Source organism: Gymnoscopelus braueri, assembly GCF_963280865.1.
Source record: "Gymnoscopelus braueri genome assembly, chromosome: 22".
Classification (NCBI taxonomy): Eukaryota; Metazoa; Chordata; class Actinopteri; order Myctophiformes; family Myctophidae; genus Gymnoscopelus; species Gymnoscopelus braueri.
Genome location: NC_137624.1, coordinates 40177595 through 40201631, shown reverse-complemented (window position 1 = coordinate 40201631; position 24037 = coordinate 40177595). Strand labels below are relative to the sequence as shown.

Genomic DNA, 24037 nt, shown 5'->3' with positions numbered 1-24037 from the left:
ATCGGCTATTTTCGGAGAGTTTGTGTATAGGGAAGAAATAGCTGACCAAGTACAGAGCCAGTGGTCAAGTTGACTAAATATTGAGGGTTTATAAGGTTAACTATCTGAAAATACACATAAGCGTGAATCCAACTATCTATGAAATCTATGAAAAGGTTAAATCTGCAACACAGTTTTATATAATATGTAGGGGGGGGGGGGGGGGGTCCCTGCTTCATCTCTCTCTCAGCTAGGGGGTCCTTGGGCTGAAAAATGCTGAAGACCCCTGCCTTATATTATGGTTTTATTTTAGGAATAAATAACAAAATATTTTTCAATTGGCACTGTTAATGAAGGAAGACAACTATAACATGAATGTGTGTGTGTTTACATGTATGTCCAACATTCAAAGTGAATTAAATCAAGTGAATCTTTGTGTAGATCTGACCTGGTTGAGGACCACCCAGTTGGGGTCGATCTGGGCGTCGCCCTCGGGGTCCAGCACCACCGTCTGATAGGCTCTGAAGTCGGTCAGCGTGACCTCGGCGTTCTCGGGACAGTTGTCGATCCTGTCGATCACCTTGTCCTGGTCAAAGTCTGACTCGCAGATATCTCCCACCCCGTCGTCTGCAGGGACACAGCACCGTCAGACCAACAGCAATGGTAGAGGTAGGTACCCAGTAGGTACCCAGATTTTTTTACGTAAGTAAAAGTAGCAATACTACAATGTACATGTTACAAGTAAAAGGCCTGTATTGAAAAAGTACAAAAGCTTTGCCATCAAAATATACTTAACCCATTAAGACCTGAAGCCGATTCTACATGTCTCCTAAATCCCAACAGTATTCTGAAAAACCTATGTTTCTATATAAGTGGTGCTCAAACTTTTTCATGTCAAGAACCCCCAAAATGATACGTATTTGGCCGCGGACCCCCGTCTCAAAATATTTTGTTCCAGGGACCCCCCAGAAGCAAAGATTTGAGTTAAAAATGTTCACTTTAAAATATATATATATTCAAAGATTTGCACACATTTTCACAAATTTTCAAAAATAGCAGATCTACAAGCTCGTAGCGCGGCACTCGGTGCCGCGCTATGAGCTTGTATATCTGCTATTTTTGAATAGCCCAAAGGGTAAAATAATGCTTTTTAGCTCAAATCTAAAAATGACACAGTTCCAGGTCTTAATGGGTTAAAGTACCAAAAGTTCAAAAAAAGTTAAAGTACTCATTAGAGCACGCGGTCACACCAAAATATGGTTGCCCGCTGATAAACTGATAAAATGTGGTGCGTGGTTGACAGTTTTTTTGCAACAGTATGGTATGGCATGTACCAGCATATAGAGCGCATAAACGCAAGGTGTGCGTGACTCGTGGAAAGACGTGCAAGACCATCAAACCACGCGATTCTCATTAAAAAGCATTGGCAGATTCCGCCCGATAGTAAAATAGCTGGCACTGTGCCACATGCCAGCATGGACAGCTCCTGTGTAAAGTTAACTTCATGCTGGCAGTGCCTAAATGAAACATAAACACAACTAAAAGCAACATTATTACCTTTAGCTGAATGTTTGAATGATTGATTTTATGTGGTAAAACTGTATACAGAGACCAGTGTTTGTTACACACTGACATTTGTTGATTCTGTGGTCGGCAGGACGAAACCTCAATCAATAAAAAAAATCACTGCATACGGAGCCAAGGTGTGCAACACTTTTTTTCCTCCTCTCTTTAAGCTACTCACTGTTGTCATCGGTCTGGTCAGGGTTAGGTACCAGTCTGCAGTTGTCTGGTCCCGGTGGCAGGAAGTCGGGAATGCCGTCGTTGTCATCGTCGTCATCACACTCGTCGCCCATGCCGTCCTTGTCGGAGTCCAGCTGGGAGCTATTGATCACCAGGGGGCAGTTATCCTTGGTGTCCTGATGACCGTCACCATCGCTGCAGAGGAATGACAGTAAAAGTCAGGTCAGTCAATGATGACACAATCACAAGAGCTGACCGTTAACCAGTTAAAATTCAGGAATAGCCGACCTACAAGTTCACAACGTGTGAGCTTGTAGGTCGGCTATTTTCATAAATGATTCCGGAAATAATTGTGGTTAAAGATATTCGTGAATTGACGTATTTGTACTGGACTGACAGTATATACAGCAGTATCATTTTTATTAAAATACACATTGGTAATTACATTTAAAACAAGATCTAGAATATAATGTAGATGTCATAGTGACACTGATGGCATATTGCTGTGATGTCATATTGCCTTCCAACTATGGAGTTATTTGCCCCTACCAGTATAAAATTAAAGTTTTTAAATGTTACATATTTCAAAAACGTATAAAACATACAGTATGTCGTGAATATTTGACATCCTTTGCCTACTGGCAGCGTGCACAAGATATTTGCAGCGTGCACATGATATATTTGCAGCTAGGTTGGCCTAGTGGTTTGCGAGATAGAGAGACACACACACACACACACACACACACACACACACACACACACACACACACACACACACACACACACACACACACACACACACACCCCTTTAGATGTCAAAGCCACATAAGACACTGTATGGATGTACGTTGTTATCATCATCGTGCATGTTTAAGTTTGAGCAACAACCCGGGCACTGTAAGCTCAAACTGTAGAGGTCAGAGGTCAGCATGTTACCTGTCTTGGTTGGTGTCACAGGAATCTCCCACCAGGTCGTGATCGATGTCAGACTGAGAACAGAGAGCAGATATGGTATTGATACTTATACTTAAAGTAAGAAAATTGAGTACTTTTTCCACCACTGTTGAACACCCTCTGAGTTTGCGATGAAACACTGAGGACTGTGTTGTGTTGTTGATTTCGTCGACTAAAACTATGACTATAAATGTTGGTCGACTACCTTTTTTCACTGACGAAAACTAAATAAAAACAAAATACAAACTAAATAAAAACTAAGCTATGATGACTTAAAACTAAGACTAAATATATTGACAATTTTCGTCAACAAATAAAAACTAGACTAAAATGTTAGTGAGGGATCTAGTGGAGAAGAGATCCAGTAGAACTAAAATACATTTTATGCTTGGTTGCACTCGGGTGTTGAGCTCTGAAAATAGCAGATTTAAAAGCTCACTGCGACGCGTTGTGAGCTTGTAGATCGGCTATTTTCATCATGCAACCAAGTGTAAAATCAGTCATCACGACGCCATCAAGGCACCGCCAAAATACATTTTAGTCGACTAAATCAACTGTAGATTTAGTCGACTAAAACTAGACCAACAGTAAAACATTTCAGATGACTAAAATATGACCAAATACGAAATGGAATTTGATTCAAAAGACTATGACTAAAACTGAATCAAAATTTGCTGTCAAAATCAACAGGACTGTGTTGTGTTGTGTTGGCTCTGACCTGGTTTGGGTTGGGGATGTCGGGGCAGCTGTCACAGGCATCGCCCACTCCGTCTCCGTCCCGGTCCAACTGGTCCCTGTTCTTCACACGCTGACAGTTGTCCAGGAAGTTCTTCAGACCTGGTGAGCAGTCAGCAAAAAAACAGTTGGTTGGTTGGTGTTTATGTATGCATATAGTACTAGGCTCTGAGCAAAGTTGTTCTAAAAGACGCTTTGATTAACCTATTTAGAGGTTGCTAGCTAGCTACACACGTGTGTGTGTGTGTGTGTGTGTGTGTGTGTGTGTGTGTGTGTGTGTGTGTGTGTGTGTGTGTGTGTGTGTGTGTGTGTGTGTGTGTGTGTGTGTGTGTGTGTGTGTGTGTGTGTGTGTGTGTGTGTGTGTGTGTGTGTGTGTGTGTGTGTGTGTGTGTGTGTGTGTGTGTGTGTGTCTGTCTCCTTACTGTCCTACAATATTGCAACTGGGACAAATTTCCTTTTGGGATACATATAAGTATAGCCTATATGTATCTACTGTATATAACAATTCTGTGGCAAAGTAGCATTTTAAGCACATTACCTAATATGTGTGTTGGAGATATTGTACGCTATTTTATTAATTTGGATAGTGTTGTATTACTGAGAACCATCAGACCTGAAATTTACCACAAACCACAAGACTCGGATGCTTAATTATTTTTGTTCTCGTTATAGTAGACAGGAATTGCGGTTTGCTACAGTTGAGTAATTTCCTTGCTGTAAGCACATTTCTTCTCTGTTCTGTTGTATTCTACTTAATGCATGATTCATGCACACGAATACAGTGGTGGAAAAAGTACTCAAATGTTTTACTTAAGTAAAAGTATCAATACTGCAATGTAGAAGTACTCTGTTACAACTAAAAGTCCCAAATTCAAAATTTACTTGAGTAAAAGTACAAAAGTATTGGTATTAAAATGTACTTAAAGTACCAAATGTAAGAGTACTAAAATGTTTGAAAATAGCAGATATACAAGCTCACAACGCGTCGCGATGCGAGCTTGTAGATCGGCTATTTTCAAATAGCCAAGGTATAAAATAGAGCTAAAGTGGTTAATGTATGTTCTATAATGTAACAATTGATATCTGCAAAGTAACAAGTAACTAAGGTTTTCAAATAATTGTAGTGGAGTATAAGTACAATATTTGCCTCTGAGATGTAGTGGAGTAGAAGTAAAAGTATAGACAATTAGAAATACTCCAGTAAAGTAAAAGTACCTCAAAATTGTACTTAAGTACAGTACTTGAGTAAATGTAGTTAGTTACTTTACACCACTGCACAAACACAAACTGATGTCAATATTGAGTTACACTGACAGTAAGGTCATGTTCACACTTTCCACCACTTGGGGGCACTGTTGTCATTTCAGTGGATGTCAGTTGAGCTGTTACTCCTCATGAATCTCAGACAGAGACAGCAGCAGATTGAAGCAGAACTGCACTTGCATAAAGGTCGAGCAGCAGCTGTCTGTACAGCTGTCTGTACAGCAGCTGGCTGTACAGAACAGCACCAATAAAATACCTTATTACAGTGAAACTGCTGTAAAAAAGTCTAAACATCTAAACATAAATGCTTGTTCTGGTCTATCACGTGACTGGCTGTTTGTAATTCAGTTCTCTAAGGCAATTTGGTCAAACATCAAAACCATAATAGTAATGGTGTAACAGAATTTAGTTTTTTTTTTTCACCTCAAAAGCTTGACTGCAATCCACTTTACTTCAAAAGGTCAGAGATAATCTGTGCCGGTATAAATAATGTTAGAACAGAATTGGAAATGCGAGTGAAAGGGCAGCATCGTGCTTAAGTTATACTTCCGAGTGACGCTCGCCGCTCGGCGAAGATAGCAGATCTATACGCTCACTAACGTGTCATGATGCCACGACTTGTGAGCTTGTACATCGGCTGTTTTCAGCGTGAGAAACTGCCGTATGACTAAACTATGAATCGGGCTTAATAAATAAGTCATCATAGCAACGTGTGTATCTCTCTTGTTACATAATATGAAGATGAGTGTGTGTTTGGGGGGGGGGGGGTTGTAGTGGTGGGGGAGTAAAGGGGAGCGTAGCCGTGGGGATAGCTATGCTCCCCCACTTTCTAAAAATAGGATTTTTCTACTGTAGTAGAATAATTGACACTAGGCCTGTCACAATTATTGCATAATCGTCTAATCGCAATTATTTGAGATATTCGCAATTATTTTTGCATAATCGCCATAATCGTTTCCATGTTTAAAAATGTTCATATGTTCATATGCCACGTTCAGTGACCAAACGCACAATTAAGTCGTAAATCGCAATTATTTGAGTCACAATTAATCGTCAACTTAAATTTGTAATCGTGACAGCCCTATTTGACACATTCTGGAGGTGGGGGGGTATTAGCCAAAAATAGCAGATCTACAAGCTCTTGTAGACAGGGTTGCCAGATCTGCTTATCATAATTTCCCCGCAAGATTTTATTTGAAAATAGCCGATCTACAAGCTCACAACGCGTCGCGATGCGACGCGTTGTGAGCTTGTAGATCTGCTATTTTCAAATAGCTGATGTACATGTTTAAAGTGCTCATGTGGTCCATAGTCGCTTCTTTTGGGCTGGTTTTCCTAGACATGGTTGCTTGTTTCTCTCACAGAATCTGGCAACATTGCTTGTAGATCTGTTATTTTTGGTGAAGAGATTTGGTGTAGAGGTGGAAAAAAAGCCGTACAAATGCGCTCCCCCCCACTTCTAAAAGTAGCCCTACGCCCCCTGGATGAGTGTCAGTTGGTGTTACAGTAGGTGTTAGATCTCTTTCTCTCGTACCGTCTCCGTCCATGTCGTCGTCACACGCGTCTCCTTTGCCGTCGCCGTCGGTGTCCCTCTGGTCGGGGTTCTCCACCGTGCGGCAGTTGTCACAGGCGTCGCCGTGGCTGTCCTTGTCACTGTTCCTCTGGTCCACGTTGGGCCTCAGCCAGCAGTTGTCCTGTTGATCCAACAAGGTGATCAGAGCAGCAAGTTAATGGAACTAATCGATTTAATAGATATATAAAATAATCATCAATCCTTTCAAGCCAAACTGATCAGACAAGCTCACTATGTGTCACAATGCTATTAGTCAGGGGATATTAGCAGAAAGATTTCCAATCTTGGAATAAATTCCTTACCAAAAAAAATCTTCACCAATGTGTTTGTAAAGGTATCTAGTAACACATCTCACAAAGACTGAAATTCAGTTTCCCTAGGAGAATTTTTGACAGCTGCTGAAAGTTGGGGTACCCACCATTTCCCTGCGGCTAAAAACAGCCCAATCTCAATGGGCTTTTTACACAAAAAGTATACCTGGACCAGGATGGCTATGGCCGTTTTTAGCCCAAGGAGTGGTTTTGGTGCAAAACAAATGCTTGCAATGGATTCAGAATCATAAAAACACCTTAGTTTGACCCCTCACATGCTACTTAAAACAGAATTAAAATTGGATTTTTTTGCCCTGCATGGAAATGCAGGGAAATGGTGGGTACCCCAACTTTCAGCAGCTGTCAAAAATTCTCCTAGGGGAAATGAATTTCAGTCTTTGTGAAATGTGTTACTAGACACCTTTACAAACACATTGGTGAAGATTTTTTTTGGTAAGGAATTTATTCCAAGATTGGAAATCTTTCTGCTAATATCCCCTGACTATATGCATTGTTAGCTTGTAGATGTGCTGTTTTTGCTATTCACATGACGAAATATAAACAGTATTTGTGGTTTTTAACCCATTCAATCCGGAGACGCATCTATGTCAATTTTAGATTTCTTTGCCTATTCAAAAATGGCAGATCTACAAGCTCATAGCACGGCGCCGAGTGCTGCGCTATGAGCTTGTAGATCTGCTATTTTAGAAAAATCGTGAACATTCGTGCAAATCTTTGAGTATATATTTTTTTAAAGCGAACATTTGTAACAAACCTTTGCTTCTGGGGGTCTCTTGAACAAAATATTTCACAAATGTTTACAAATGCTTTAAAAAAATATATATTTAAAGATTTGCACACATTTTCACGATTTTTCAAAAATAGCAGATCTACTGTAATAGCCAAAGAAATCTAAAATGACAGAGATGCGTTCCCGGATTGAATGGGTTAAGTGTCTTGCTCAGGGATACTTGGACACATAGACAGACGAGCAAAGACTGGAACCAGTGACGTTTTCCCAGACGGCCTCAGTCTCTACCCACTCAACTACGGCCGCCTGCAAGCTATGTTTGCAATGCATGATACACACATTACATACATACTACATGCATGCATACATCATACAGACATACATGATGTATGTATGCATCAGTGTGCGTACGGCGTATACACGTGTTTGTGCACACTAACCGACCTGCTCATTTAGAATGCCGTCTCCATCAGCGTCCTCGTCACAGGTGTCTCCCATGCCGTCCTTGTCGGCGTCCTCTTGGCCAGAGTTGGGGACATACATGCAGTTATCCTGTCAACAGAACATGTGTCAACATTAGTCCCATCAATACAGCTAAACGGACTCGAAAGTACAAGAGAGGTCGATTATATATCTGGCACAGACACAATTTATACATGTGCAACTCCATGTAACATTTGTACCTCTGAGAGTGTTCGAATGGACCAAAATGGACCCCGTAACTTTACGAGTGTACCAATGGAACCAAATGCACTCGCAGAGTTAAATGGACGCTCACTCAAGGATTTAAGAAGTATACCGCGTCATTACCTTTTTACAGTAGGTATCCTTGCATTTGAGTCTGTCATCGGGGTACCCATCGATGTCCGTGTCCTTCCCACACAGGTAGCCGTTACCAGCCCAGCCGATCCCACACTGTCAACATACCAGAAACGTGTCAGGCGTGTGTGTGTGTGTGTGTGTGTGTGTGTGTGTGTGTGGGGGTGTGGGGGTGGGTGTGGGCGCATGTGTGTGTCCAACGAGCTCAGGGATCATAGTTATACTCTAGCTGCTCCAAGGACAAACCATAACAAGACAGGCTGTACAAAAACAATGGCTATCAAGCCTAGAAGAGACATCTTGTCCCCTACGAAATCTTCTCATATCATAATGTGTAATATAAGTGATGGTAGAATATAAAGGTTAGATATGAACAACCATAATAACAATATGGTGTAATGTATAATTATTCCTGTGTGTGTGTGTGTGTGTGTGTACCTGGCATGTGATGGATCCATCTCTCTCCATAGTACACTGTGCGTTGGGGTCACAGGGGTTGGTCAGACTGTTTCCACAGCTGATCTGTGGTTTACAACCCTTGGCCTGATCTCCTGTGAAGCCTGTCTTACACGTACCACACTGATACGAGCCCTACAGGGACCAGAGGAAATGCATAACGTTATATACGTAAAAAAATAATATATAGTTATAGTAAGTATTGAGCAGTTGTGAGCCGGTTGGGTGATGTATTTGTCTCACCATTGAGTTGTGGCATTGAGAGTTTGCCGTACAGCCTCCATTGTTGGGTGCTTTGCATTCATCCACGTCATCGCACATCTAAATGAAGACAGAGCGACATACTTAATATATTTTCATCTGAATTTTTACCACCCCCACCAGTAAATGCCATGTATTTTCTTAATGTTTCACGGTCTCTCTGGAACTACAGTATAAAGGGCCATCCACCCCAAGAATGATCACTATAACAATAACTATGAATTGACTTAAACATTTGTTTTATAAATCAGAGACAGAAACACTTGACAGCCTATCAAAAATGCATCCAGATTTACAGGGCTCCACGGTCAACATGATATCACAATTCAACATGTTTACAGAACGTTATTGTTCATAAGTGTGGATGCTCTTAGCATCCTCACTCGTTATGTTAACTTCATACTTATCATTCTTGGTGTGGACGACCCTTAACCCGTAAAATCCAGGAACGCATAATATGTGTCACTTTCAAAAATAGCAGATCTACAAGCTCATAGCGCGGCACTCGGTGCCGCGCTATGAGCTTGTATATCTGCTATTTTTGAATAGCCAAAGAAATCTAAAGTGACACAGATAGATGCGTTCCCGGATTGAATGGGTCATATTGACATATTATAGACTCACTTGTTTGTTGGTCTGAGCAAACAGAACTCCCACCCCCTCTATCTCTAACCCGGTGTAGCCCAGTGGACAGGCCTGACAGCGGTACCCTGGGGCCATGTTGACACACGTCACGCCAGGGAAGCAGGGGTCAAACTGACACTGCAGAGACAGAGGACACGTTAAAGAAAAGTTAATAAAACATCAAAAAAATATCCATGAATTCAAGTCTCCATGGGGTGACTAGTCGATAGAAAAAAAGTCGTTTCGGGGGTGAACTACACCTTTAAGTACAGTATAAGATAGGGCTTAAGTTGTAAATGAGGGGGTTATTGATACGTGCCACACACAAAAGCATACACACGCACACGTGCGCGCACAGACGTACCTCATCCACATCGTCGCAGCTGAAGCCGTCTCCTGTGTATCCATCAGGACAGGGTCCACACTCCACTCCGTCCGCTGTCTCGATGCACATGTCTTCACGGAAACACACACCCGCCATACACTTTGGTTTCTCCACCTCCGTGCCACCAAGTCCTGAACAAGGAAACAACAGGGACAATCCATTTGAACCTTGGACCACTCAATATATATGCAACTATACAGAAATAGGAATTGTCTTTTAATTTACTATTGTGCAAACTCATTTCCCAACACAGAGAAAAATTCTATTCCCCAACAATATATATTTTAACCACTTTTAACCTGGCATCTCTATTTTGGGCATGAAATGTATGTATGTAAATAAATAGTTTATCAATTTATTTCCTACAATTTAAAATAAATAGTCTCATCTCAACATGTTTTAACCGCGTTCAACCTGGCATCTCTATTTTGGGCATGTCATATGTGAAAATGTGTCATTTTAAATAGTTCATTTATTTTTTTCCTACAAATGTTCAAAAATAGTCTCATCTCAAGGTATACACCTACAGCATGAGTATATAGGCGTACCTTGAGACTTTGACTTGCCTATTAGTGTGCCTTGGGCACAAAACGTTTTCAAACCACAGCCCTGTACAACAATATTGTTACTGTATTAGATGAAAGCTGCCATCATTTTTGTGAATACATTTTTATTTTCACCAAATAGGTTAACACAATATCACAACGAGAAATAAAGTATATAACTTATATACTGGTTATCAAGAGGTATTTGTATGAAGCTCAAAACGCAATTTATCCTCTGCCCAAACAGGCTTTCTGTGTAGGACCAGGATTCAAATTCCCGGATAGGACATTGAAGGTACATATTGCAGCCTTATTAACCACTGGCTAACATTAACATGAATAGAGTTTATCTTACCACAGGCTTGGCACTCGGAAATGGTGTTCCTGAGAAAGGACGTCTCTTTAACCTGGAAGGGGGGAGGGGGGGGGGCAATATAAATATGTTTATGGTGTCAGACAGGGTGTCAGGGACTTCAAAGGGTTAAGAGGTCAAGGTTTAAGGGCCCACATTGGGGTCATTATAGTAGCAGACATGTTACCTGTTGAATGAGGACATCTTTCAACTCATTTATCACTTTGGTTAGCTCCAGCATTTGGTTAGACAGCTGCTTCGTGTTGACTCCTGGAGAAAAGGTGATAGAATAAGCACATCACTTGTCAGGGTGCTGCTGGGCAGGGGTGGAAAAAGTACTCAAATGTTTTACTCAAGTAAAAGTATCAATACTGCAATGTAGAAATACTCTGTTACAAGTAAAAGGCCTGTGTTCAAAATGTTGACTTGAGTAAAAGTATCAAAATATACTTAAAGTATACTTAAATATACTTGAAAGTAGAGGTACTAAAATGTTTGAAATTAGCAGATCTACAAGCTCACAACGCGTCGCGATGCGACGCGTTGTGAGCTTGCAGATCGGCTATTTTCAAATAGCCTTGTTATAAAATAGGGCTGAAGTGGTTAATGCATGTTTTATAATATAACAATTTATATCTGCAAAGTAACTAGCAGTTAAAGTTTTCAAACAATTGTAGTGGGCTAAAAGTACAATATTTGCCTCTGAGATGTAGTGGAGTAGAAGTAAAAGTATTGGAAACTGGAAATACTCCAGTGAAGTACAAATACCTCAAAATTTTACTTGAGCACGGTACTTAAGTAAATGTACTTAGTTACTTTCCACCACTGGTGCTGGGTTATAGGATCAGGAAGAAGAACACAAACACCAACATGCTCCAATACGTTTTAATGACAACATTTGGAGCCTATAGGCTACTCATCCGTTTGACCTAACGACGAGCCTGGGGTTCAAAACGCTGTAATTAAAATCTATTGGAGCGTGTTGGTGTGTTTGTGCTGTTCCTTTCCTCCTCGGCTTTGGACTTGACCTGTATTGTTTGTTGTGGCGACGACATTTAGGCATGAGTAATGCTTATGACTCAGTGGTTCTCAACCTTTTCAGGCCACGAACCCTCCAAAATAATCATGTTTGAATTGGGGACCCCCCACCCTGACAAGCACTTGGCATTGTAGGAGTTTGAGGCATTACATTTTGTTTGACTCGGTTCCACAGATAAATATTTGCCTCTTTCCCATAATATTTGACAATTTGGCCTATGTTTGACCGGTGCAGTTATTTTTTTTCAGTATACATTTTGTTTTTGTAATTAAAAAGGTCTTAAAAGTCCAACAACTTATACAACTTATACTCTGTCGTATGTGTCCCTCGTCGAAATGAACTAATATACAAGCTCACAATGCGTTGCATCGCAACATAGATCTGATTCAGCTATCTTGTAGATATTTTTGACGAGTAAACACAGTCGTACAACAAATTATAAACCAGGCTTCAGTGTTGACTGAGACACATCTTTTGAAATCAGATTTTAATCGTATTTCAAACCTGATTTGCAAATGTTTTTGTTTTTTTCTGTTCAGACTTGATCAAAACCAATCTGATTCCAATCTGGATTATGTCAAAAATCTGATTTGGGCTGCCAGATCATAACCTTAGAGAAAGGAACATTGTATTGTATTTAACTGAAGCTGTTTACTGAGCCTGGTGCCATGTCGCAGTGTTAAAACTCTGACTGTTGTTTTCTGTCCAGAGGTTTTGATGGTAATATGTTGTCGATGCACATTAGGACATACAGATGGTCATTTACAAAGAGAGAATTACTTACCCAAAGTTTGCACAGAGTCTCTTTGTTGGTGACAGTCTTGTAAACTTGCGATGTTTTCAAAGGAGTCTCCAACCACCAGCTTGAGCTCCTCTAAACTTTCCTGTTTGAATCAAACATGCTCAGGTTGAGTAATATGTGTGTGTGTACAAAACAGCAGCATGAAAGAGATGATGTGGTACAAACTAGACAACTTTAAATGGCAAACTTTCATTTGTTCCCGGTCTTAAAGGGATAGTTCACCCCCAAAATGAATTATTTTCTATGGATTAGTTACCCCACGGAGACTTGAATACATGGATATTGTTTTGTTTTTGTCACATTCCTAAGACAATAATTTGATGACACAAAGGAGACACAAAGAGTCTCCTTTGTGTCTCCTACGGGAACCGCTGCCCACCGGTCCGCTGTTGTGACGTGATTTTTTTGGGGTGAACTATCCCTTTAATGGATTAATCGTCACACAACCCTGTCGGGATTTATTCGGGGGAAACGTTATTATTTGTCTACCTGCTCCTTCTTCTGCATGGCTTTGAGCTCCACCATGCCGTAGCCCGCCGGCAGACCCTGGAACACGGCGGGCAGGTCTCGGACCGTCTCCACCAGCCTGCAGTCCAGGTGCAGCTCCACGCCGCCGGGGCCCGGGTTCTGCTGCAGGCCCCTCAGGTGGAACAGCAGCCGGTGGCGCTGGCCGTCGGCCAGCGCCAGGTTGTTGAACGTCACCGAGCTCATCCTCCTGTCACTGCGCAGGTAGCGCAACACGGCTAATGGGAAAGATAGGGAGGGAAGTGATTAAGACACAAATGGGATGACAAATGGTAGCTTTATGCCAAGCTACAATTACAATTTATAGGCATTTAGCAGACACTCTTTATCCAGAGCGACTTACAATAAGCAAGGTAATCACATACATCATCTGCATAGAGACAGTGTAGTACCTCAGCTATAGGATCACAGGTAAACCAAGGAAGGTTTTGAAAGGAAGAGTCGTGCAGTCAGCCCTCTAGATATATTATAACTCTTATGTGACTCATTGGTGGCAAACCTCGCACCGGAAGTTTGATGAAATACATTGCAGTGGATGGAACCGGCTGGACCAGGAACAAACAAAATTATTTTCTGGACGATTACGACCTTTGTCATATAATTGGTTCAGGAATACAAAAGCAGAGCTTTTCAATGTGCACAGTACATACTTTTATTGAGGCATCTAAACAGTGGCAGATATCGTTTCTGTCTCGAGGGTATCGCCAGATTTGGCTGTCAGACAGGAGATGGTGTACAGTCTTATGACACTTTGGCCGTTCAGAAACATACTTTGTGCTCTTTAGATACCTCTATAGAATTATACGGTGTACACATCGAAAAGCAACACAGCAGAAAACAATGTGTGATGTGTCTTTTATTTTCCTGAGCCGAGTATTTTGTAAAGGGTATCAATCGTTCAGAAATGCGGTTTGTTCATAAGCTGTCCAGCCGGCTCTCATAGACGACAATGTTATTTCACCGACTTCCGGTGTGAGTCTGCCACCTAGTGCGACGAATCTGCCAGCTGGAATTGCATGATAGAGAAAATTACGTCGGCGACTCTTCCTTTTAAAATAACTTCCTTGAGGTAAACCAGGAACCAAGCATCAGTCTAAACAGGACAATACCAAAAAACTATAGGATTCCAGGTCAACAAATGAACCTGGCATCTGTCTAAATAACATGCTGTCTAAATTACATTGAAACCTCGGCATAAGACTGCATGGTCGTCAAGATACTCTCGCCAGCAAATTGGCATTTTTATGCCATCCCCCCCCCCCCCTAAATTGCAACGTGACACAGCTCCGTTTGTGCGATTCTTTATTCCCTTTTAATTGCACATAATTTCCCCAATTTGTATTGTTTTTATTTGACACTCGCTTGTAAACATGTGCTTTCTCCTGCCAACACAAAGCTCCTTTGAATTGAATTAACACGGAATGTAGCAAAGATGAGGGGGAGTGGTGAGAAAGGTGTGGGGGGGGGGGGTCTAATGGAGGTGACACAGAGAGGTTGACAGTTTGGGGGGAAAGGTGACAAGATGAAGACGGGATGGGGGAAGGGTGCATTTAAATGAGAAGAAGAATTGATTAAATGAATAATGCACATGCAGGTGAGAGGAGGAAATATTGATCTGTGACGGTGTTACTGAGAAGGAAATAAATAACACAGATCTATGCTGAGGAATACACACTACTACAGAAGTGGTTCTCAAAAGTGGGGTTATGCAGAATATCCTGCTTCACAGGTTTTCAAATTTATAAAAATCTTTTGAAAATAGCAGATCTACAAGCTCACAATGCGTCGCGATGCGACACATTGTGAGCTTGTAGATCAGCTATTTTCAAATGGACGAAATATATAGAGAGCTGAAGTGGTTAATGTATGTTTTGTAATAATAATCTAAATCTACAAAGCAACTAGTAACTAAAGCTGACAAATAATTGTAGTGGAGTAAAAGTACAATATTTGCCTCTGAGATGTAGTGGACTAGAAGTAAAAGTATTATGGAAAGTGGGAAATACTCCAGTAAAGTAAAAGATTCCTCAAAAGTGTACTTAAGTAGGCCTTCAGTACTTAGTTAAATGTACTTAGTTACTTTACACACACTGGTACAAATCCATTTGTGCACTCTCAGAGTTATGGGGGCTCCTTGAAATTCAAACATCTTGATTCCCACTGGAACCACAGTGACATCCTCAAAATTTCCTCCTCAGTTAGAAGCATAGCGGAATACATTTACTGCCATGCAGCACTGTCTCTAACCAGATTATACACGCTTCTCTCTCTCTCTCTCTCTCTCTCTCTCTCTCTCTCTCTCTCTCTCTCTCTCTCTCTCTCTCTCTCTCTCTCCCCTCCTCCTCCTCCATTTACCTCTGTTGAGCTTGCCCAGCACGGTGAACTCAAAGTACTTGCTGTTGTCCCGGGGGTTGTACAGGCCGAACACCGTGGTGCCCGTCTTGGGCTGCAGCTTGAAGGTGGCCAGGATGAACGCCTCGTTCACGCCCTGCTCGATCAGGCCCCCCTGGAGGAGGTCTGGCAGGCAGTCGGGCGAGGTGAGCAGATCATACACTGCAGGGAGACGGGGGGGGGGGGGATTATAATTTAGGCATTTAGCAGAAGCTCTTATCCAGAGTGATAACAAGCAAGGTAAACATACATCAAATGCAGAGAAGACAGTGTGGTGCCTCAGTAAACTGTAGGATCACAGGAACATAAAACAAGAACCTAGCATCAGTCTAAACCAGGGGTCTTCAACAGGGGGTCCGCCAAATCTTTGTGTGATATGATTTTTTTTTTTTACATTAACCACTTGAACCCTAGCATCCCTTTTTTGAGGCGAACTTTCGCCAAAAATAGCAGATCTACAAGCTCACAACGCCTCGCAGCGCGAGGCGTTGTGAGCTTGTAGATCGGCTATTTTTGGCAAAGAGTTATAGGTGTAGACTCTACACCTATAACTCTTTAGAGGGAAAAAAGAGCAGCAAAAGTTGATCTGAAACACAATTTTATACAATACAGAGGTGGTCCCTGCTTCATCTCTTTCTCAGCTAGGGGGTCCTTGGCCTGAAAACGTTGAAGACCCCTGGTCTAACAAAACTATAAAAAATATATATATTATTTTTAAACTTATCTTATAGCAAAGATTTGAGTTACAAATGTTTGCTTTAAAAATATATATACATTCAAAGATGTGCACACATTTTCATGATTTTTCTAAAAATAGCAGCTCTACAAGCTCATAGCGTGGCATTCTATATTGTTGCTTGTATATCTGCTATTTTTGAATAGCCCAAAGTATAAAATAATGGGTTATTGATATGTTTTTGATAGATCTAAAATGACACAGACGCATTCCCGTGTTGAATGGGTTAAGAAGAGACAAATGGGAAGACAAAATGGTAGCTTTACACCAAGTTATAATTACAATTTTATTATAATTTTACAGTAATTATAATTTAGGCCTTTAGCAGGCTCTCTTATCCAGAGCGACAACAAGCAGGGATCAGGGAGACAGTGTGGTGCCTCAGTAAACTATAGGATCACAGGAACATAAAACAAGAACCTAGCATGCAGTCTAAACAAAACTATCAAAAACAATCATTATTATTTTTAAAGCACATAAGTAATGGATGATGAATGATGCTGTTGGGAGGAAAGTCCAAAAACTGTTAAAAAAACTGTCGCGCTATGAGCTTGTAGATCTGCTATTTTTTTATGTCTTTGAATATATATGTATATTTAAAGCGAACATGTTTTACTCTGTGCTTCTGGGGGTCCCTGGAACAATATATTTTGAGATGGGGGTCCGTGGCCAAATACATATCATTTTGGTGGTCCTTGGACATGGAAAAGTTGGAGCACCACTTCACTGAGATATGAGGTTTCTGTCCAGACAGCCCATGATGTGTATTCACATCACGGAGTTGAGAGTAAACATAGGCTGAGTAGACAGACAGATGATGATAATTGAGCGGGAGAGCTTGTTGCTCCAGTGAGATACAGTTATAATCAGTCAACACAAGCTTACTCTGTGAGTCTGAGCCAAACTCTATCTGTCTGTCTGTCTGTCTGTCTCAAAGACATAAGCTTGTCCTTGGCAAGACAGAACTGTGACTATTATATTGCAGTGGGTGGACAGTAACCAAGTACATTTACTTTCAAAGACAAATATTGCACTTTTGACTCCACTACCTTTCTAGCAAGGGGACAAGTATTCCCATTATGAATTAACCCATTAAGACCTGAGGCCAATTCTACAAAATGTCTTCAATGCTGTATAGTGAAAATAGCCGATCTAAAAGCTCTCCACGCGTCGCGATGTTACGCGATGTGAACTTGTAGAGCAGCTATATTCACTATTATTGATGTTTTCTGAACATTACTGGAAAATCTTCGATTTTTGGGGGAAAATGCCAATACAGCAATGCTTTGATATTAAATAATTAAATATTACTTTGTAATTTGTACTTTAAGTATTTCTAAAAGTTCTCCTGTACTTACAGTACTTACAGTACAGTAACTTACGACCAGGAGTATCTATACTTTGACTCAAGTACTAGGGGTTCAGTACTTTGTTCACCACTGTTGTATTGTGTCATTATAGGTTTTTCAAAGCTTGACTTAGCGGAGTTTCTCTCAGTAAATGCATTGTTCAAATTGTACTCGTAGGCTATTATAGAAATGCCATTGTGATGGAATTTTGTCACTTACTGTAATACAGGGATTAATGTACTGTATTTGGCAGGGATTAAATGCAAGAGAGACCTTCTTGACTTGGTTAGAAATGTCTTTTAATAAAGTGAGTCAGGAACTGGGCTGAGCCACAGGAGGATGTGCTGTGAATTTCTGCTCCAGCATCAGAACACAACGTGAATACACAAGTGTCCTCACAGCGGTCCGACGGGCTGCTGTCGTGAGCCACCAAATTGCTCCCAAATGCTCCCAGAAATTGCCTTTTCTCAGCCAAGACTACAAAGCTTGATCCCCACATGAGCTCTTTTCTGTTCTTTTCTCTTCTTTTCACTTTCTTTTCTTCTTTCTTTCTTTCTTTCTATTTATACCTTCGGCCCCCAATGTTCCCCTCTTCATTCCAGCCAGTGTTGTAAAGTAACTAAGTACATGTACTCAAGTACTGAACTTAAGTATACCATTTTGAGGTATTTTTTTTACTTTACTGGAGCATTTCCCATTTTCTGTACTTTTACTTCTACTCCACTACATCTCAGAGGCACATATTGTACTTTTACGCCACTACAATTATTTGAAAACTTTAGTTACTTTGTAGATTTTTTATTATTATTACAAAACCACTTCAGCCCTATACATTTCAGCCATTTGAAAATAGCAGATCTAAGCTCGCATTGTGAGCTTGTAGATCTGCTATTTTCAAAAAACTTTGTGAAATGGGACATTCTGCATAATGAGTACTTTTACTTTTGATACTTTAAGGACAATTTGATTCCAATACTGTTGTACTTTTACTCAAGTACATTTTGAATTCCGGACTTTTACTTGTAACAGAGTACTTCTACATTGCAGTATTGATACTTTTACTTACTAAAAAACGTAGTACCTTTTCCACCACTGGGCATACTGCAGCACATTAGGAAGCAAGACAAGTCGTTTAAAAGGGCATGTTAAGTTAACCACAGACTGTACCACAGAACCAGCCATTCTTTGGGCTGTATCTTCTCTGCTCGACCTCACCTTTCCTTAATAGCATGACTGTCCTGATTACTGAAAGGCTTTTCAGACAGCCTGGGAACAGAGCGAATCTGCAAGCTCATGTTTCATTCCCTCTGTGTGTGTCTGTCTGTCTGTCTGTCTGTCTGTCTGTCTGGTGATGCCAGTCTAGCATTCAACACTACACTGTCTACCCATCTCACTGGATGAGACGCATACAAACTATTATCCTATCTCTGCCTGACTCAACGACAGTGGTGTAAAGTAACTAAGTACATGTACTCAAGTACCGTACTTAAGTACTTTTACTTTACTGGAGTATTTTAAAGTACTTTTACTTCTACTCCACTACATCTCAGAGGCAAATATTATACTTTTACTCCACTACAATTATTTGAAAACGTACTAGTTACTTTGTAGATTTAGATTATTATTACTAAACATACATTATACATATGTACTATATATATTTTGGCTATTTGAAAATAGCAGATCTATGCGACGCATTGTGAGCTCGTAGATCGGCTATTTTCAAAAGATTTTTATACATTAAGAACTTGAAATGGGACATTCTGTATAATGAGTACTTATGCTTTTGGTACTTTAAGTATATTTTGATCCCAGTACTTGTACTTCCACCACTGCTCAACTAGACTTGGCCCATAAATTGTGGCTGCTTGAGTTTAAAGGTTGCCATCAGTATTTTTTTAAAGAAACTATGCATGCACACGCACACACACGCACACGCACACACACACACACACACACACACACACACACACACACACACACACACACACACACACACACACACACACACACACGTCATCTGTCTTTTGGACAGAGGCCATTGTGAGGGTCAAGGTTTCTTACCCGTGGGACCCCTCAGAAAACCCTCTCATTTCACCCCCCAGTTAACCTCAGACTACAAGGTACATAAAATTACTCCAACTGAATCCCATTAAGACATTTCTTCTTCCTTAAATAAAAGCTAAGCCTCCTCTTGCTGTTAGTTAGTGGGGAATGTCCTTCATTTCTCCCCTTTTCACAAAGTTTGCACAGGTAGACAGAGTACTCATAACCACAGTGCTTCAGTCAAAGTATAGATACTCCTGGTCAAATATTACTCAATTACAAGTGTACGTTTCTGTCAAATTTGTACTTGAGTGAAAGTATTGTTGTACTTGCTTTAAAAAATAAGTTTTCCTTATTTCTGTATTTAAATTGAGACATTTTCCCCAAACAAAACAAAAAATTGTGAAAATAGCAGATCTGCAAGCTCATAGTGTGTCACATGACTCACATCACAACGCGTAGTGAGCTTGTAGATCTGATATTTTCACTACATTTGAAATAGGGCTAAGAAGTGGTTAATATAATGTACTTTTCCCTTCCTAGAAATGTAGTGCAGGCCAAAAGTACAATATATGTCTTTGAAATATAGTATCCAACTACATGCATGTAAAAATGAACTTAAGTGCAGTATTCAAGTAAATGTACTTGGTTACTGGCCACCACTGCAAGTATGTAGACTTCAGAGGTTCAGACATGACGCCTGAGACTTCAGGAAATATTATTGTAACTTAATTTTTATTACAGTGTCGCTTCCTTTTGATGGCAGTAAAGGAAATTCAGCACATATGCAGACAATGTGCCGTTTTCAAAGGCACATGTCTGTGTGTGCAAGAGAGAGAGAGAGAGCAATTTAACATGTGTGCCATGCATACATACATACATCACATAGCATGTTTAGAAGTGTGTATGTTTCCCTCAAGTTCATGCCGTACTGGAGACATTGATTAGAGTGATTACTCCCATGTGTGTGCAGATAGTTTGGAGTGTGTTTTAAATCCATGCCAGACCATGCTTAACCCCCTGTGAGCTCATGTCACCTGGCATGGAGATCTGGTTTTGGTTTGAGGAGCATGCTGTGATGTAGTTACTGAAATTGTCTCCCTTTCCCATTGTTTTGCAATCTCTCTCTCCCTCCCCCCTCTCCCTCCCCCACTCTCTCTCTCTCTCTCTCTCTCTCTCTCTCTCTCTCTCTCTCTCTCTCTCTCTCTCCCTGTCTCTCTCCCCCTCTCTCCTCTCTCTCTTCTCCCTGTCTCTCTCTCCCTCCTCTCTCTCTCTCTCTCTCTCTCTCTCTCTCTCTCTCTCTCTCTCTCTCTCTCTCTCTCTCTCTCTCTCTCTGTGTCTTTCTTACACACTTCTTTCTTGAAAGTTCTATTTTCAAATAGCAAAGTATAAAATAGTCTTAAAGGAGTAGTTCACCCAAACAATGACTTATTTTCTATCAATTACACACCCCATGAAGCCTTGAATTCATGGAGATTCTTTAGTTTTTGTCGCATTCCGGAGACAATAATTTGATGACCGGCGGAGACTCAAAGAGACTCCTTTGAGTCTCCTACAGAATACATTAGCATCTTTCCGCCGGTCATCAAATTATTCTCTGAGGAATGAGACAAAACCTAAAAAATCTCCATGAATTCAAGGCTTCATGGGTTTGTGTAAATTGATAGAAAATAAGTCATTATTTGGATGAAGTACTCCTTAAGTGGTTTTGATATGACACACACACACACACACACACACACACACACACACACAGACACACACACACACACGCTATCATCATCCGTCACCTGTATCCAACCATTACATAACATTCTCGTCAGTAGCCATGTCCTCTAAATTTCCTCCTGACCGCCACAGGATATCATGTCTATCAAAACATTATTTCTGCTTTGAGTATCACATGGCACGCTGTCTCCTCCTGTGTGGACTTTGGGTCGGGATGCGGTCTATTCCATTATACAGCGGTTGGTCTGCTGGATCCATTATTCAGCAGCTCAGAGTGTGCTTTTTAGAATGCCCAAAGGCACAACAATGAAGTCTTTATTTGACAGATAATGGGAGTGGAGGATAAAATCACATTTTATGCGTCAGATAAAATGCTTTAATCAATCTTAACGCGGGCCAAAGTAAAAGAGGCCTTTTAAACTGTCACTTTTCACTTCCCATCCCAAGTCATTTCTGGCTTTAAGTTTTGCCGCGCCAACATTGACGAGGCTTTGTCATTTAATGTGCTTTATTAATTACTTACTTGCTTAATGCTAAACACACTATGAACGTTCAATAACACATTAGGTTAACTCCGATAAACTCTCATTAAAGTCACATCACTCACCTTGAGCCTGTGCGTCCACACGTCCCCAAAGATTCAAGACCAGCTGCGAGGCCACGATCAGCAATGTCCACAATCCCATTTTTAGATCTTCCAAACTGATCCCAGATCAGCAGGACTTTCTGATCTGAGCTGTGACTGGATTTCTAATCCCGGAGACCAGTTGTATATAGTTTCTTTGTAGCCTATATGTTTGTATCTAATAAGTATTATGTATAGCGTGAGGTTTGTCTCTACTAGGCTTTCACAGTGAGCCTAAATAGCAGCCAGCCCAGCCTACTGACCGTCCTTTGTGTCTGCATTTGTATGCATGCCTACTGTATGTGTGTGTGTGTGTGTGAATGAGGAGAGGCTCTGAGGGAGGAGCACACACTCCTCAGATGCTTTTAAGCGTTCCTCAGACAGGCCCCATGCAGAGAAGGAGTGACCTGCTGAAAAAAACCTGCAAAGTGGGAGTCACTTTAAAAATCCTCCTAGTGAGCTCCCTCAGGCTTCTAAATAAATGCACTGCATGTGTGTGGCTTCTCCAGTGTAATCTATCTAGAAAACATTCTTTTAGCCACTAGAAAACACAATGTTTTATTATACACAGGACGCTTAAGCCATTAAGAACGGGAGAGCATCTGTGTCATTTTAGATTTTTAACCACTTTAACCATGATCTTATACTTGGGCTATTCAAAAATAGCAGATTTACAAGCTCGTAGCGCGGCACCGAGTGCCGCGCTAAGAGCTTGTAGATCTGCTATTTATTTTGTTGAAAAACATAGTTTTTTTTGCTAATCTTTGGAGGTATATGTTTTTTTAAAGCAAACATTTTGAACTCAAATCTTTGCTTCTGGGGGATTCTACAAATATCTTCTAAATCCTTTAAAAAAAAAATATGTTGCTATAATATCAGTGGTTCTCAAACTTTTTTCATGTCAAAGATCACCCCCAAGATGATATGTATTGACCACGGACCCCCCCATCTCAAAATATGTTGTTCCAGGGACCCCCAGAAGCAAAGATTTGAGTTAAAATGTATATATACATATATTCAAAGATTTTCACACATTTTCACGATTTGCGTTTAAAAAAATAGCAGATCTACAAGCTCACAAGCTTGTAGATCTGCTATTTTTTTTATTTCAAGTGACACAGAAGCGTTCCGGTCTCATTAAGACCGGCGGGAACGCATCTAACGTCATTTTCAAATATCTTTGGCTATTAAAAAAAATAGCAGATCTATACAAGCTTAAGCTCAAGCTCTTAAAGTGACACAGATGCGTTCCCGGTCTTAGTGGGTTAAATGTTTTCGTGCTCAGGCTTTTTAGGTCCCTTCAGGACTCTGGAGACTTCAGAAACGTGTGGAGACGGCGTAATAAAGCCACCTCTCTGGCTGGCGCTGCAGAACCTCTGGTTTTATGAGCTTCTTCCACACAAACACCTTCTGACTGCAAACACACTGAGATTCTTTGACTCTCTGCTTCCCCAGTTGGTTCAGACGTAACACCTCTCTCTCTCTTTCTCACGTGCATCCATTTGCTTCCCCTTCATCCTCCTCCGGGCAACGGCGCAGGAAATGACTGGAACCCTGAGCCTTAACCTGTTAAAACCGGGAACGCATCTGTGTGTAACCACTTTAACCATTACTTTATGCTTTGGGCTATTCAAAAAATACCAGATCTACAAGCTCAGAGTGCCGCGCTATGATATGAGCTTGTAGAGTTGCTGTTTTTGAAAGATCGTGAAAAATGTGTGCAAATATTTGAATATATATGTATTTTTTTAAAGGGAACATTTTAAACTAAAATCTTTGCTTCTGGGGGGTCCCTGGAACAACATATTTTGAGATGGGGGGGGGTCCGCGGCCGAATACATATAATTTTGGGGAGTCCTTGACATCCACTGGTTATAGCAGCATATGTTTTTTTCAAAAAAATGTTATAGGATTTAGAAGACATTTGTAGAATCCCCCAGAAGCAAAGATTTGAGTTACAAATGTTCGCTTTAAAAAAAAATATATATATATTCAAAGATTTGCACATGTTCATGATTTTTCACAAAAATAGCAGATCTACAAGC

The 24037-nt window shown here is 40.7% G+C and overlaps 1 protein-coding gene across 1 annotated transcript in view; it reads right to left on the bottom strand.

Annotated features, from left to right (window-relative positions):
• Positions 1-22549, bottom strand: part of thbs4b (thrombospondin 4b) — a 28653-nt gene extending 6104 nt beyond the window's left edge. Inside the window, exons 1-17 of the mRNA XM_080419623.1 lie at positions 21975-22549; positions 15473-15670; positions 13082-13335; positions 12575-12674; positions 10939-11021; positions 10755-10806; positions 9834-9985; positions 9470-9607; positions 8828-8905; positions 8567-8719; positions 8120-8224; positions 7754-7861; positions 6209-6368; positions 3395-3513; positions 2659-2711; positions 1724-1917; positions 428-606 (exon numbers count right to left, since the gene is read on the bottom strand). Coding sequence (XP_080275749.1) covers positions 428-606; positions 1724-1917; positions 2659-2711; positions 3395-3513; positions 6209-6368; positions 7754-7861; positions 8120-8224; positions 8567-8719; positions 8828-8905; positions 9470-9607; positions 9834-9985; positions 10755-10806; positions 10939-11021; positions 12575-12674; positions 13082-13335; positions 15473-15670; positions 21975-22053 — 2205 coding nt within the window. The 5' untranslated portion in view covers positions 22054-22549. The remainder of the gene's footprint in view (positions 1-427; positions 607-1723; positions 1918-2658; positions 2712-3394; positions 3514-6208; positions 6369-7753; positions 7862-8119; positions 8225-8566; positions 8720-8827; positions 8906-9469; positions 9608-9833; positions 9986-10754; positions 10807-10938; positions 11022-12574; positions 12675-13081; positions 13336-15472; positions 15671-21974) is intronic.
• Between the last annotated feature and the right edge of the window lie 1488 nt (positions 22550-24037).